This window comes from Rattus rattus, chromosome 5, assembly GCF_011064425.1.
Source record: "Rattus rattus isolate New Zealand chromosome 5, Rrattus_CSIRO_v1, whole genome shotgun sequence".
Classification (NCBI taxonomy): domain Eukaryota; kingdom Metazoa; phylum Chordata; class Mammalia; order Rodentia; family Muridae; genus Rattus; species Rattus rattus.
The window spans coordinates 104,188,459-104,204,451 of record NC_046158.1 but is presented as its reverse complement, the minus strand read 5'-3'; the positions used below and the strand labels follow the sequence as shown (position 1 = coordinate 104,204,451).

General features: G+C 42.0%; 1 protein-coding gene across 3 annotated transcripts in view; it reads right to left on the bottom strand.

Moving 5' to 3' along the window:
* Galk2 (galactokinase 2) overlaps window positions 1-15,993 on the bottom strand; it is a 116,473-nt gene that overhangs the window by 100,001 nt on the left and 479 nt on the right. The window contains exon 1 of one of the 3 annotated variants that reach the window (XM_032904123.1): window positions 2,069-2,234. The exons of the other annotated variants lie outside the window; for them this stretch is intronic. Coding sequence (XP_032760014.1) covers window positions 2,069-2,121 — 53 coding nt within the window. The 5' untranslated portion in view covers window positions 2,122-2,234. Of the gene's footprint in view, window positions 1-2,068; window positions 2,235-15,993 lie in introns of those variants that run through there. 3 annotated transcript variants of the gene reach the window in all.

The following is a 15,993-nucleotide window of genomic DNA, read 5'->3' as shown; positions in this document are numbered from 1 at the left end:
CCTCATTGGAGGTGTGGACCCTGGGAACAGGCTCTGAGGTTTGAAAAGCCTAAGCCATTTTCAGTTAGCTCCCTCTCTCCGAGCAGGTATGTATAAGAGTAGCTCTCAGCCACTGCTCCAGGGCCATGCTCCCCACACGATGACCATGGACTCAGCCTCTGAAACTGGAAGTTCCAAAATAAACTTTCTTCAATAAGTTGTCTGGGCCATGGTGTCTCTTCACAGCAAAAGAAAAGTAACTAAGAGCCCAGCTGGCTTTCAGTCTATGCTACTTGTCCCTCCAGTTGCTGGAATTACAGGCATACACCATCATGCCTTGCCAGCCTAACAATTTAAAACTTAATCCTAAGGAGAAGACACATCACTGCAAAGAAAGGTAGAAGGGAAATGTGGTTGCCTGGTCTCCTGTGAAACTGAAGTGGTATCGTGAACAAAGATCAGGAGTTCCACAAGAATCCAGTTTCCCCTCAGGGTAGCAATGAATTGCACCATGTGACCACCTGATAGATTTGTAGAGCATACCATCTAGATTTAGTAAATCTAGCCTTTTCTAAAATAGGATTCTCTAAAATATTCCTGCAAAACATTGCATGACACTAATAACTGCACAACAGCTACAAAACAATAGATGAGCATAATTGTATGACTGAGGTGTAGGCAGGAAGATCAAGAGTTCGGTGTCATCCTTGGACCGTAGAGACACTATCTCAAAACAAATTCCTGACAGTGAGTCAGGAAGCAAGCAGCAGCAGAGCAGCTTACATGACCTCTATGGCCTTTCCTGGAGCTAAAGCGGATGAAGTAGCATTCTAGAGCTGCTGTGTGAGTAAGTACTCTAAGGACCAAGAAAGGCGTGAAAGGGCACTATAGGAATTTGGCCTTGAACTCCTCTTTTAGAAACTGAGCTATATTTACTAGCTACATCCTCCCTTCTGCATAACTATGGGAAGTGATTTTTACGGAAAAAAATCATGCAAAATCAGCTGGTGTGGTGGCACACATCTTTAGCCCTAGACAGAGGCAGCCAAATCTCTCCAAGAAAGAAGTCTGGCTAGTTAAAGCCAGCCAGAACTAAATAGTAAGATCCTGGCTCAAAAAAAAAAAATGAATATGAATTTTGAAGTTTATTCATAGATGTGTTTTGTACAAGACTACACTGCCAAGGGGTGGGTTTCTTTTCATGAAACAAATTCCTCAGGAGTCATTTGAAGTATGTGGTCTCTCTCATTCACTGGATATGTAAAAAAAAAAAAAAAAAAAAAATACCACACTGTGCAATGGCCGACCTCAGAGAATCTTAACACATTCCATGACGGTCGGAAATAATCCGCACTGTCTCTAGAGTAAGGTATGTTTTCCCTGGCAACTGAAGATATATCTTTGCTGACTTGCCCAGGAAGGAGTGTTACCAAGCCATAGGAAAGTACAGTCTCATCAACCAAAACAGAAGAGGGAGCAAGGAAGAGTTACACTCAAAAGCAATCAACCTCAGAGAAGCCCCTGGGCTAACAGAAAAGCAAGTGAACGCTTCTGTGAGATTTCAGCTCCAGAAACCAGAACAAACTATTTCTACAAAGTATCTGTAGTTTAAAAAGACCCTCCACTAGACATCAAAAAAGAATTGGTAGCTCTGTAACTAGAAACTGGCAACAAATTAGTTGAGAGCTGCTCGAATTTGTTACAGATAAAGAGACTCAAAAATAACTGGGTAGGACGAAACTTGGAAAAGCACTATCACTTGACAGGCAAGATAACGAGCAGTTCCAGGTAGAGCTATGCATCTTTACTGAATTCTTCGGCAAGAAAGGGCTAAGGCCTCCGTGTGAAAAACACACAACCCCTGGGGCGGTGTCTGAGACCTAGATGTCTAAAATCCCAAGGGTTCCTTCTGCCTCCAGGGACACACAGACACAGACACAGACACAGACACAGACACACACACACACACACACACACACACACACACACACACACACAGTGACTCAAAAGAAGCTGCCCAAAGCAATGAGCGCCTTGAGCACCTCTCTAGCTCTCCAGCTCCGGGATCCCAAGCCACGCCTCTCCCCACCTGGGGTGTTCTGCCACTTGGACTCGTCGTGTGGCGGGGTCCTCCGCAGCCATATTTTGCTAGATCCCTATGCGGTTTCCAGAAGTGCAGCACAGCTAAGGATCACGAGATTAAAGTGGCAGGAATAGCTTTCTTCCGGGATCTCAGCGGAAATCCTGCAGGTCCGCAGAAGAGGCCCCCCTTCTAGGCTGTCCCGCCCCCTGCTCCTCCTCCCAGGCTCCAGGCACAGCTGTCAACCGCAGTCACCACCTCTTGCTCGGTTCAAGCGGGCGTAGCAAGACTGACCAGGTTTTTCTGTGCCCTGAAGTGGTTGAGTACAGCCCCAGTTAAAGACATGTTCATATATTTCTCCGATCCCTCTCGGGCTTTTTTTTTTTTAATTTGACACTTTTTTCCTTAATGTGCAGCAGATATGTCCCAAAGAGCATGAACTGTTCACCTGTTGCTTCTTATTCAAATTTATTTCCAAAGCAAGGAACATAAAATAGATGTAAATATCTTTGCTCTTTCTTCCATAACGCAAGCATAGGTAGGCCTTCAGATAACACCACTAACGGTGAGAAGAAACCTTTAGCATCTGTTAGGTCTCAAAGAAACCTGGAACAAGACCCACCCTGCATCTGTGGTTCTCCCCAGCACTTCTCACCCCTCTCCTTACCCTAAACCCTCCAGCGAGGGGCTAGGCTTCCATTTCCCCCAGCCTCTGATCTCTATAAAACCTAACATTTGGCTGTGTGCCCTCTTGGTCTCTTGGCTCCCAGGTACTCTCTTTGCTTTGCTCCCTCTCTCCTCTCCACACCCACCCCACCCCTACACACACACAAAAGAGAGAGAGAGAGAGAGAGAGAGAGAGAGAGAGAGAGAGAGAGAGAGAGAGAGGGGGAGAGAGGAGAGAGGAGGAAGGAGGAGGAGGAGGAGAGGAGGAGGAGGAAGAGGAGGAAGAGGAGAGGGAGGGAGGGAGAGAAAGGGAGGGAGAGGGAGAGAGAGAGGGGTTAGAGAAAGAGAGAGCAAGAGAGAGAGCCGTGTTTAGTCTGAACCCTTCCCCTTCTAGATGTCTCTGGCTGTTTTCCCATTGAAACTATAATGAACCCTCTCAACCGTACCTAGGAACAGTCATGCTCTCATTTTCCATTCGGTGTCCAGTTCGCCCCTCATTTTTCTGTTGCCTAAGCAAACTCCCAGAGGCCTATTAAAGCATTCCATCTCCAGCACATCTCCCTGCTACTGTGCTGGACTGAGAAACGTTGCCCTGCATATCTGTTTTCTTGGGTATTTACTGTCATCCAATTGGTGCCTCCGAGAGTGTGAGGGCGGGAGTGCCGTCCTCAGCACCTGACACGTGCCTACCACACTAGTTTTCACTAAACAGGCACAGCTGAGTGAATGACTGAGGGGAAGTTCATACTGCTTATGCATTGCTTTTCTTTTGCTGTGACAAAATGCCCTGACAAATGCCCTGCCCACTGGGAAGGAAGTTCATTTGGTTTACAATTCCACAGGAAAGTCAGGGCCGGACTAGAAAGCATATCATGTCTGAAGTCATGTGCAGAGAGAATAAATTCACAAGTCCTTCTTTGACTGCTGCTCTCAGCTAGCTTTTCTCTGTATAAAATTCATGCACAAAAAAGTCTCTCAACTCTTTCTGATGGAAGGACATAAGGTTTTGAACAGTGTACTTCTGTAGAGTCCTCTACATGTCAGCCCCTCTTATCTGGAATAAGAAAGGAGATATTTATGCTACCTTCACAAGGGAAATTAATACCTTGTTCATTTAGTGTGCTGTGCCATGGGCACAGAGGTCATAGAACAACCTGTGGAGCTAGTTCTTCCTTCCACCATGTGAGTCCCAGAATTAAACCCAGGTCATCAAGCTTGGCAGCAGCATTTGTCTGATAAGATATCTTACCAGCTGGCCCCATACCCTCCTTTAAAACAAATTAATAATCAGTGTCCTAAAGTGTGGCAAATCTTTTTTAGATACAACACACATACACACACACACACACACACACACACACACACACACACACACACACACGAATTCTTTACTATGCAAGAGTAGTAAGATAAACAACCTTTAGATTTTTTTCACCAAAGAAACACTTACACAACTTACGCCCTGAAGAATGGCTCCAACATAGAAGAATGGGGACAAGAGGAGACATGCCATCAACAAGGTAGTGACCTGAGAATACATCAACAAATGCATCCATAGAGTGGGCTTCCAGAAGCATGCCCCTCGGGCACACAAAGAACCAGGAATTTGCCATGAAGGAGATGGGTGCCCCCAACAAGCACATTGATACCAGTCTCAATCAAGCCACCTGGCCAGAGGAACTGTTCCATATCATATCCACATGCATTTGTCCAGAAAGCATAATGAGGATGATTTACAAAACAAGCTCCACATTTTGGTAACTTGTGTCCCTGTTATCATATTCAAAAACCTATAGTCAGTCCATGCACTGGAGAACTGACTGCTAAATGTCAGATACAGCACAGAGAGAGGCACAGCAGCTGCCTTAAGAAAGTACAAAGCAAAGCCACTGGAATGCTCAGGGCTCTTGACAGAGTCGCTAAACTGAAATAGGGCAGCTCGTACTAAACAGCAGCAAGATAAAGAGGTAACTAGGACTCTTGCACACTGCAGATAGACAGGCTAAGCGGCTATCTGGAAAACCAGTTGAGAGTTTCTTACAAAGTTGAATATATACCTCCAGTGTGATCCAACTGTCTCTCGTAGATGTTTGTATTCACTGCTTCATAACATCATTATCATAAATGTAGTGGTGTGTAACAATACACACTTATTATCTCACAATTAATGTAACTTGAAAGGCAGTGTGCCTTAGATGGGTTTTCTATTTTAAAGAGGCTCGTCTGGGGAAGGACACACTGCAGAGCACACGGTAGCTAATGTAAATAACCACTCACAGGCATACCCAGATGCTTGCCTTCTAGGGACTCCAGATTCTGTCCAATTGATGACGAAGCTTAACAAGCTGGGCAGTGGTGGAGCATGTTTTTAACCCCAGGACTCAGGAGGCAGAGGCAGCCTGACCTCCAGAGCAAGTTCCAGGACAGCTAGAGCTACACAGAGAAGCCCTATCTTGAAAACAAACACAAGAAGCAGCCAATGAGGCATAACCACCCACACAAACATCAGCACTTTTACTTCTTGAGAACAGCAAAGGACACAACGTCTGAGACTAAGACAGACTTGACCCTGTTTAATAATGTATATGCAATTATGTATATCAACTTCTCCCCATCATTTTGCTTAGGAGCAAGTCATAGCCTACCCACACTTAAAGGATACAGTTATCAAATTGAATGGATGACAGGCCATCTTGGAACCAGTCTCAAAATGATTACTCAAAAATGAAACATGTTCACGCAACAACTTGTACATAAATGTTCATAGTCATTTTATTTATATTAAACATGAGTTGAAACCCCTCATATATGCCCATTAAAAGAAAGATAATTATGGGATATCCAAAAACAGAACACGAAGCAATGAATTCAAACAACCAACTGACACAAGGGGAGAACATGGATAAAGGTCAGATAAGTGAGAATGCATTGTGCTTATTTCGATTTACATATAAAGATGCTTAAATCATAGTAGTATCCTGAAAAAACATAAGAGGAGGAATTTCAGAAAAATTCTATAAAGAAACATCTTTAATATAATAAGCTCATTGAGTTCTTAGGAAAATCACTTCACAGGTATAAATATGTGGCAAAATTTATCAAGTTGATAAATTTGTGCAGCCTAACTTATAATAACACAACTAAATTATACTTCAGTAAATGCTGTTTTAAACTATTTGGGGCCAGTGAGGAATTTTCATTCAGCAACATGACTGCTCGGGCTGCAATACAGACTTTAGTACACACCTTTAATCCCAAACAATGAAGGTAAAGTTAGTTGGTAGAAGGAGCAGCCATGTTTGGAAGTGACTTCTAATTGAGAGGGATAGGATATGCTCAACTCACAGAAGAGACAACAAGGAGAGATGACTTAGGAGAGCAGGGAAGAGATAGAGAAGAAAAAGTTTTACCGGAGAGTTTTACAGAGACAAGTTGAGAGAAACCATGGTGAATACAACAGGTGAAGACAGAACAAACTAGAAAATGAGAAGGAAAGACTATACTTTCAGGGATCATTTCTTTCTTTTCTTTTTTTTTAAGATTTATTTATTCATTTATTATATGTAAGTACACTGTAGCTGTCTTCAGATACACCAGAAGAGGGCATCAGATCTCTTTACAGATGGTTGTGAGCCACCATGTGGTTGCTGGGAATTGAACTCAGGACCTCTGGAAGAGCAGTCGGTGCTCTTAACCACTGAGCCATCTCTCAAGCCTCAGGGATCATTTCTATAGTTCGTTACTAGAGAAGTTTCTCTGACTGTGTAGAGAAGGAACCAGGAGATCAGGCCAGATTTGTTAGAGTTAGACTGAGGCCAAGCAGAGCAACTCAGTCCGAGAGAACTCAGATTGAATCAGTTTGAAGAGGAGTTTGAGCCAGAACAACTAAGTTAACCCAACCAACGAGAGTTCAGAAAGAAAAGGAAAGGGTGAGCTTATTCAGCAGCAAGTCTCAGAGGATGAAATTCTAGGCCTAGATAAGATTATACAGAAGCTAGAAGCTTCTGGGCCTAGGCCTAAGTTAGCAGACTGAGTCCCTCAGAGATGACAATTATATTAGGTGAATTAAAAATACTTTTACAATGATCAATAGGTAAAGGCTCTTGCCTCAAAAGATTGACCACCAGAGTTCATTTTCTGCAAACCATGTAAAGATGGAAGGAGACAGACTGAAAGTTACCCCCTAACACCAGACAAATGCCCCCCACAAAAATATCAAGCACATCCATACACATGCTAAACATACACAGAATTTTTAAAAATTTTAAGGGGCTACAGACATGGCTCAGTGTTTAAGAGCACAAGCTTCTCTTAAAGAGGACCTGAGTTTGGGTCCCAGTGCCCATGGCAAGAGACTGCCTGCCTATAACTTCCAACTTCCAGGAGACCCAACACCTCTAACATCTGCAGGCATCTGAGCTCACATGCACACACTCACACGCAGATACATGCACATAATTTAAAATAATAACGAAATTTTAAATCTTTAATAAAAAATATTTTAAAATATTTTTAAATATAAGATGTACTTTAGGTTCCTGTGGGGGAGGGCCCAGGAGCAGCAGGAGCCCTGCCTGAGACACCGCCGGAACCTGAAGGAAACAGACCAGATAAACAGTTCTCTGCACCCAAATCCCGTGGGAGGGAGAGCTAAACCTTCAGAGAGGCAGACACGCCTGCGAAACCAGAAGAGACTGCTCTCTGCACACATTGCTGATTCCAGAGGAAAACACCGGAGGCCATCTGGAACCCTGGTGCACAGAGGCTCCCGGAAGAGGCGGCGCAGATCTTCCCGGTTGCTGCCACCGCGGAGAGCCCGTGGGCAGCACCCCGCGAGCGAACTCGAGCCTCGGGGCCACAGGTAAGACTAACTTATCTGCTGCAAGTGACTCGCCTAGTGGAATCGGGACAACAGAGGCAGAATCCCTCTAGGACGAGGCACGTCCTGTGTTTACCGGAAGTCCCACACCCGATCCCGCCCGCAGCAGCTCTCTGCTCCCAGAACCCGTGGGAGAGATACCTTACCGCCTGGTCAGGTGGGCACTCCTGAGGCTGCAGAGCGGAAGAGACCACCAACACTGCCCACCCCTGCCCACATCCCTGACCCAAGAGGAAACTGTACAAGGCCTCTGGGTTCCTGTGGGGGAGGGCCCAGGAGCAGCAGGAGCCCTGCCTGAGACACCGCCAGAACCTGAAGGAAACAGACCGGATAAACAGTTCTCTGCACCCAAATCCCGTGGGAGGGAGAGCTAAACCTTCAGAGAGGCAGACACGCCTGCAAAACCAGAAGAGACTGCTCTCTGCACACATTGCTGATTCCAGAGGAAAACACCGAGGCCATCTGAACCCTGGTGCACGAGGTTCCTGGAAGAGGCGCGGCAGAGATCTTCCCGGTTGCTGCCATCATGGAGAGCCTGTGGGCAGAACCCCCTGAGCGAACTTGAGCCTCGGGACCACAGGTAAGACCAACTTTTCTGCTGCAAGTGACCTGCCTGGTGAACTCAAGGCACAGGTCCACAGGAACAGCTGAAGACCTGTAGGGAGGAAAAACTACACGCCCGAAAGCAGAACATTCTCTCCCCATAACTGACTGAAAGAGAGGAAAACTGGTCTACAGCACTCCTGACACACAGGCCTATAGGACAGTTTAGACACTGTCAGAAATAGCAGAACAAAGTAACACTAGAGATAATCTGATGGTGAGAGACAAGCGCAGGAACCCAAGCAACAGAAACTAAGACTACATGGCACCATCGAGCCCAATTCTCCCATCAAAACAAACATGGAATATCCAAACACACCAGAAAAGCAAGATCTAGTTTCAAAATCATATTTGATCATGATGTTGAGGACTTCAAGAAAGACATGAAGAACTCCTTAGAGAAACTCAGGAAAACATAAATAAACAAGTAGAAGCCTACAGAGAGGAATCACAAAAATTCCTAAAAGAATTCCAGGAAAATATAAATAAACAAGTAGAAGCCCATAGAGAGGAGTCACAAAAATCCCTAAAAGAATTCCAGGAAAACATAAATAAACAAGTAGAAGCCCATAGAGAGGAGTCACAAAAATCCTGAAAGAATTCCAGGAAAACACAATCAAACAGTTGAAGGAATTAAAATGGAAATAGAAGCAATCAAGAAAGAACACATGGAAACAACCCTGATATAGAAAACCAAAAGAAGAGACAAGGAGCTGTAGATACAAGCTTCACCAACAGAATACAAGAGATAGAAGAGAGAATCTCAGGAGCAGAAGATTCCATAGAAATCATTGACTCAACTGTCAAAGATAATGTAAAGCAGAAAAAAGCTACTGGTCCAAAACATACAGGAAATCCAGGACTCAATGAGAAGATCAAACCTAAGGATAATAGGTATAGAAGAGAGTGAAGACTCCCAGCTCAAAGGACCAGTAAATATCTTCAACAAAATCATAGAAGAAAACTTCCCTAACCTAAAAAAGAGATACCCATAGGCATACAAGAAGCCTACAGAACTCCAAATAGATTGGACCAGAAAAGAAACACCTCCCACACATAATAGTCAAAACACCAAATGCACAAAATAAAAGAAAGAATATTAAAAGCAGTAAGGGAAAAAGGTCAAGTAACATATAAAGGCAGACCTATCAGAATCACACCAGACTTCTCGCCAGAAACTATGAAGGCCAGAAGATCCTGGACTGATGTCATACAGACCCTAAGAGAACACAAATGCCAGCCCAGGATACTGTATCCTGCAAAACTCTCAATTAACATAGATGGAGAAACCAAGATATTCCATGACAAAACCAAATTTACACAATATCTTTCTACAAATCCAGCGCTACAAAGGATAATAAATGGTAAAGCCCAACATAAGGAGGCAAGCTATACCCAAGAAGAGGCAAGAAACTAATCGTCTTGGCAACAAAACAAAGAGAAGAAAAGCACACAAACATAACACATCCAAGTATGAATATAACAGGAAGCAATAATCACTATTCCTTAATATCTCTCAACATCAATGGCCTCAACTCCCCAATAAAAAGACATAGATTAACAAACTGGATACGCAACGAGGACCCTGCATTCTGCTGCCTACAGGAAACACACCTCAGAGACAAAGACAGACACTACCTCAGAGTGAAAGGCTGGAAAACAACTTTCCAGGCAAATGGTCGGAAGAAGCAAGCTGGAGTAGCCATTCTAATATCAAATAAAGTCAATTTTCAACTAAAAGTCATCAAAAAAGATAAGGAAGGACACTTTATATTTATCAAAGGAAAAATCCACCAAGATGAACTCTCAATCCTAAATATCTATGCCCCAAATACAAGGGCACCTACATACGTAAAAGAAACCTTACTAAAGCTCAAAACACATATTGCACCTCACACAATAATAGTAGGAGACTTCAACACCCCACTCTCATCAATGGACAGATCATGGAAACAGAAATTAAACAGAGACGAGACAGACTAAGAGAAGTCATGAGCCAAATGGACTTAACGGATATTTATAGAACGTTCACCCTAATGCAAAAGGATATACCTTCTTCTCAGCTCCTCATGGTACTTTTTTCTCCAAAATTGACCATATAATTGGTCAAAAACGGCCTCAACAGGTACAGAAAGATAGAAATAATCCCATGCGTATATATCGGACCACCACGCCCAAAAGCTGGTCTTCAATAACAATAAGGGAAGAATGCCCACATATACGGGAAATTGAACAATGCTCTACTCAATGATAACCTGGTCAAGGAAGAAATAAAGAAAGAAATTAAAACTTTTTAGAATTTAATGAAAATGAAGGTACAACATACCCAAACTTATGGGACACGATGAAAGCTGTGCTAAGAGGAAAACTCATAGCGCTGAGTGCCTGCAGAAAGAAAACAGGAAAGAGAGCATATGTCAGCAGCTTGACAGCACACCTAAAAGCTCTAGAACAAAAAGAAGCAAATACACCCAGGAGGAGTAGAAGGCAGGAAATAATCAAACTCAGAGCTGAAATCAACCAAGTAGAAACAAAAAGGACCATAGAAAGAATCAACAGAACCAAAAGTTGGTTCTTTGAGAAAATCAACAAGATAGATAAACCCTTAGCCAGACTAACGAGAGGACACAGAGAGTGTGTCCAAATTAACAAAATCAGAAATGAAAAGGAGACATAACTACAGATTCAGAGGAAATTCAAAAAATCATCAGATCTTACTATAAAAGCCTATACTCAATAAAACTTGAAAATCTGCAGGAAATGGACAATTTCCTAGACAGATACCAGGTACCAAGTTAAATCAGGAACAGATAAACCAGTTAAACAACCCCATAACTCCTAAGGAAATAGAAGCAGTCAAAAGGTCTCCCAACCAAAAAAGAGCCCAGGTCCAGACGGGTTTAGTGCAGAATTTATCAGACCTTCATAGAAGACCTCATACCAATATTATTCAAACTATTCCACAAAATTGAAACAGATGGAGCACTACCGAATTCCTTCTATGAAGCCACAATTACTCTTATACCTAAACCACACAAAGACCCAACAAAGAAAGAGAACTTCAGACCAATTTCCCTTGTGAATATCAACGCAAAAATACTCAACAAAATTCTGGCAAACCGAATCCAAGAGCACATCAAAACAATCATCCACCATGATCAAGTAGGCTTCATCCCAGGCATGCAGGGATGGTTTAATATACGGAAAACCATCAACGGATCCATTATATAAACAAACTGAAAGAACAAAACCACATGATCATTTCATTAGATGCTGAGAAAGCATTTGACAAAATTCAACACCCTTCATGATAAAAGTCCTGGAAAGAATAGGAATCCAAGGCCCATACCTAAACATAGTAAAAGCAATATACAGCAAACCAGTGGCTAACATTAAACTAAATGGAGAGAAACTTGAAGCAATCCCACTAAAATCAGGGACTAGACAAGGCTGCCCACTCTCTCCCTACTTATTCAATATAGTTCTTGAAGTTCTAGCCAGAGCAATCAGACAACAAAAAGGAGGTCAAGGGGGGGATACAGATCGAAAAGAAGAAGTCAAAATATCACTATTTGCAGATGATATGATAGTATATTTAAGATCCCAAAAGTTCCACCAGAGAACTACTAAAGCTGATAAACAACTTCAGCAAAGTGGCTGGGTATAAAATTAACTCAAATAAATCAGTAGCCTTCCTCTACACAAAAGAGAAACAAGCGAGAAAGAAATTAGGAAACGACACCTTCATAATAGACCCAAATAATATAAAGTACCTCGTGTGACTTTAACCAAGCAAGTAAAAGATTTGTACAACAAGAACTTCAAGACTCTGAAGAAAGAAATTGAAGAAGACCTCAGAAGATGGAAAGATCTCCCATGCTCATGGATTGGCAGGATTAATATAGTAAAAATGGCCATTTTACCAAAAGCGATCTACAGATTCAATGCAATCCCCATCAAAATACCAATCCAATTCTTCAAAGAGTTAGACAGAACAATTTGCAAATTCATCTGGAATAACAAAAAACCCAGGATAGCTAAAACTATCCTCAACAATAAAAGGACTTCAGGGGGAATCACTATCCCTGAACTCAAGCAGTATTACAGAGCAATAGTGATAAAAACTGCATGGTATTGGTACAGAGACAGACAGATAGACCAATGGAATAGAATTGAAGACCCAGAAATGAACCCACACACCTATGGGCACTTGATTTTGACAAAGGAGCCCAAACCATCCAATGGAAAAAGATAGCATTTTCAGCAAATGGTGCTGGTTCAACTGGAGGTCAACATGTAGAAGAATGCAGATCGATCCATGCTTATCACCCTGTACAAAGCTTAAGTCCAAGTGGATCAAGGACCTCCACATCAAACCAGACACACTCAAACTAATAGAAGAAAAACTAGGGAAGCATCTGAACACATGGGCACTGGAAAAAATTTCCTGAACAAAACACCAATGGCTTATGCTCTAAGATCAAGAATCGGTCAAATGGGATCTCATAAAACTACAAAGCTTGTAAGGCAAAGGACACTGTGGTCAGGACAAACGGCAACCAACAGATTGGGAAAAGATCTTTACCAATCCTACAACAGATAGAGGCCTTATATCCAAAATATACAAAGAACTCAAAAGTTAGACCAAGAGGGAGACAAATAACCCTATTAAAAAAATGGGGTTCAGAGCTAAACAAAGAATTCACAGCTGAGGAATGCCGAATGGCTGAGAAACACCTAAAGAAATGTTCAACATCTTTAGTCATCAGGGAATGCAAATCAAAACAACCCTGAGATTTCACCTCACACCAGTGAGAATGGCTAAGATCAAAAACTCAGGTGACAGCAAATGCTGGCGAGGATGCGGAGAAAGAGGAACACTCCTCCATTGTTGGTGGGGGTTGCAGACTGGTACAACCATTCTGGAAATCAGTCTGAGGTTTCTCAGAAAATTGACATTGAACTGCCTGAGGATCCAGCTATACCTCTCTTGGGCATATACCCAAAGATGCCCCAACATATAAAAAAGACACGTGTCCACTATGTTCATCGCAGCCTTATTTATAATAGCCAGAAGCTGAAAGAACCCAGATGCCCTTCAACAGAGGAATGGATACAGAAAATGTGGTACATCTACACAATGGAATATTACTCAGCTATCAAAAACAACGAAGTTTATGAAATTCAGAGGCAAATGGTTGAACTGAAAATATCATCCTGAGTGAGCTAACCCAATCACAGAAAGACATACATGGTATGCACTCACTGATAAGTGGCTATTAGCCCAAATGCTTGAATTACCCTAGTTGCCTAGAACAAATGAAACTCAAGACGGATGATCAAAATGTGAATGCTTCACTCCTTCTTTAAAAGGGGAACAAGAATACCCTTGGCAGGGAAGAGAGAGGCAAAGATTAAAACAGAGACTGAAGGAACACCCATTCAGAGCCTGCCCCACATGTGGCCCATACATATACAGCCACCCAATTAGACAAGATGGATGAAGCAAAGAAGTGCAGACCCACAGGAGCCGGATGTAGATCCATCCTGAGAGACACAGCCAGAATACAGCAAATACAGAGGCGAATGCCAGCAGCAAACCACTGAACTGAGAACGGGACCCCTGCTGAAGGAATCAGAGAATGAACTGAAGAGCTTGAAGGGGCTTGAGACCCCATATGTACAACAATGCCAAGCAACCAAAGCTTCCAGGGACTAACCCCCTACCAAAAGCCCTTACAGGACCTGCCCCGGGACTCTGACCTCAGGGGTAGAAATAAATTCCCTGGAAGGGGCCCCGGGGGAGGGGGAAGCCCGGGGCCCGGCAAAGACGGACCCCCCCAGGGAACTAGGCGGTGGGGGGGGGGGGGGAAAGGGGGGGGGGGGGGGGGGGGGGACACCCATAAGGAAGGGGGGGGAGGGAAGGGGATGTTTGCCAAAACCGGGAAAGGGAAAAAAAATAAAATGTAAATAAAAAAAAATAAAAAAAAAAAAAAAAAAGATGTACTTTAAACCAGAGCAACCTGTTGAAAATTTTTATCAGTTATTTACTATTGAATAAAATTGACCTCATAAAAACACTCTAATAATTGCTTATCAAATTGTCAGACAAGCTTAATAAATTTGACTGTCACCAAAGAAATAAAAGGCTCAAATTTCAGTTGCCATTTTCTTTATGTTTCGAGGTACCAGATTATTCATATCTTTCCCCATTGTCTGAGTAAGGCAAATCATGAAAATAAATACACTGTAAATCAGCATGCCATTTTATATATGTAACAACTGGCATGGAAAATAATCACAGCCTGATAATTTTGTATTTAAGAAATTATGCATGAATAAAACTCAACCCCCTTATGCTTCTCTACGTCCTTTGGAAAAATTATAAACGTGGATAGGGTAGCTATGATACATTACCTTAAGGTCTGAGAAGGGTGAATACTATTAGGTACTGTCACCAGTACCTAAGTCTGATCTGTCCCAATAAACTGTCATGGCGACAGTCTTCACGCTTATGGGCTTTGCTTTGTTTTAAAATCATATGTACATATTTGTGCAGTATTTTTGGAGTTTTGAGTTCTAAGATGATGATGTCATTAAAAACCATTCCAAAACTAAACTTTTGTATCCAGTAGAGGAATTTTGAACATGGATTAGAAATTAAATGATTTCAGGGGATCGTCTGTCTCATATGTAATGATTATGCTATGCTTGCATAAGTAAACGTCTTCAATTTTAGGAAATACACATTGCTGCACATATGTTGTTGTATGCATCTTTCAGTTGACCCAGGAAATACACAACATTAAAGCTGTTAGTTGGTATACTTGTGTCCAAGATGGTACTATCCTTTCATATGTATTTAAATTCAAAATTTCTCACGATAAAGTGTTGATAGAAAAGGCTAATAGTAAAACTGTGTGATTATAAGTAAGGTGATATTATTGTTAGAAAACCTGTGACCAAAAAGATGTTTCTTTGAATGATTACTTCTTTAAGCTATGAGAAATTCCTTTTTACATTATTTTCCTAAGAAACAATTAGACTAGAAGAAAGCCCAGCAATAGAGCATTTACCTAACACACACAAGGCCAAGTTCTTTCCCCAGCTCAACAAACAAACAAACAAACAACAAAGCAATGCTAATGATATTCACTACAAAATTATCTGAAGACTTATCTAACATTCTGAAGGTATAGCTATAAATTGTGTTCACGGTGTGTTCAATATAAAAATAATACAATCATTGGGCTTAATATGTCTTCTGACAAGATTTTCAGAACCAAGCAATTCCTGACTTAAAAACAAAAGCAAGATTATCCCGTTCCCAAATGACTCAGAGGGAAAAAAATGGTGGTAATGACATCAGGCACAACTCCAGAAGTCAATGGAGCACAGCCAAGCTGGGTCTGTAAGGATTCAACACGAAGGTGTGAATGTTAATGCTGAATTGTGCTTGACATCAACTGTATGAGATGAAGAAAAAGTTGGGTGGTTTTGTTTTGTTTGTTTGGAGTTGTTTGTTTGTTTGAACCTTTGGTGATTTGGGCATGTTTAACTCATCTGTATAGGTAACAATCGAGGCCAAAATTCTAAGATATATCTACTTTATAACTTTACAGTATTTGTGTACAGAATTTGGAGGCTTTCTCCAAAAGGGGTTGGGGGTTGCCTTATTTCCACATTTTTCTTCACTTTGAACTCTACTGGTTTTCTGCAACAATGCTTTAAAAAAAAAAAAAACTATCAGCAACTGTTAATTCCATTTCATCCTAAAAGCAGTTAA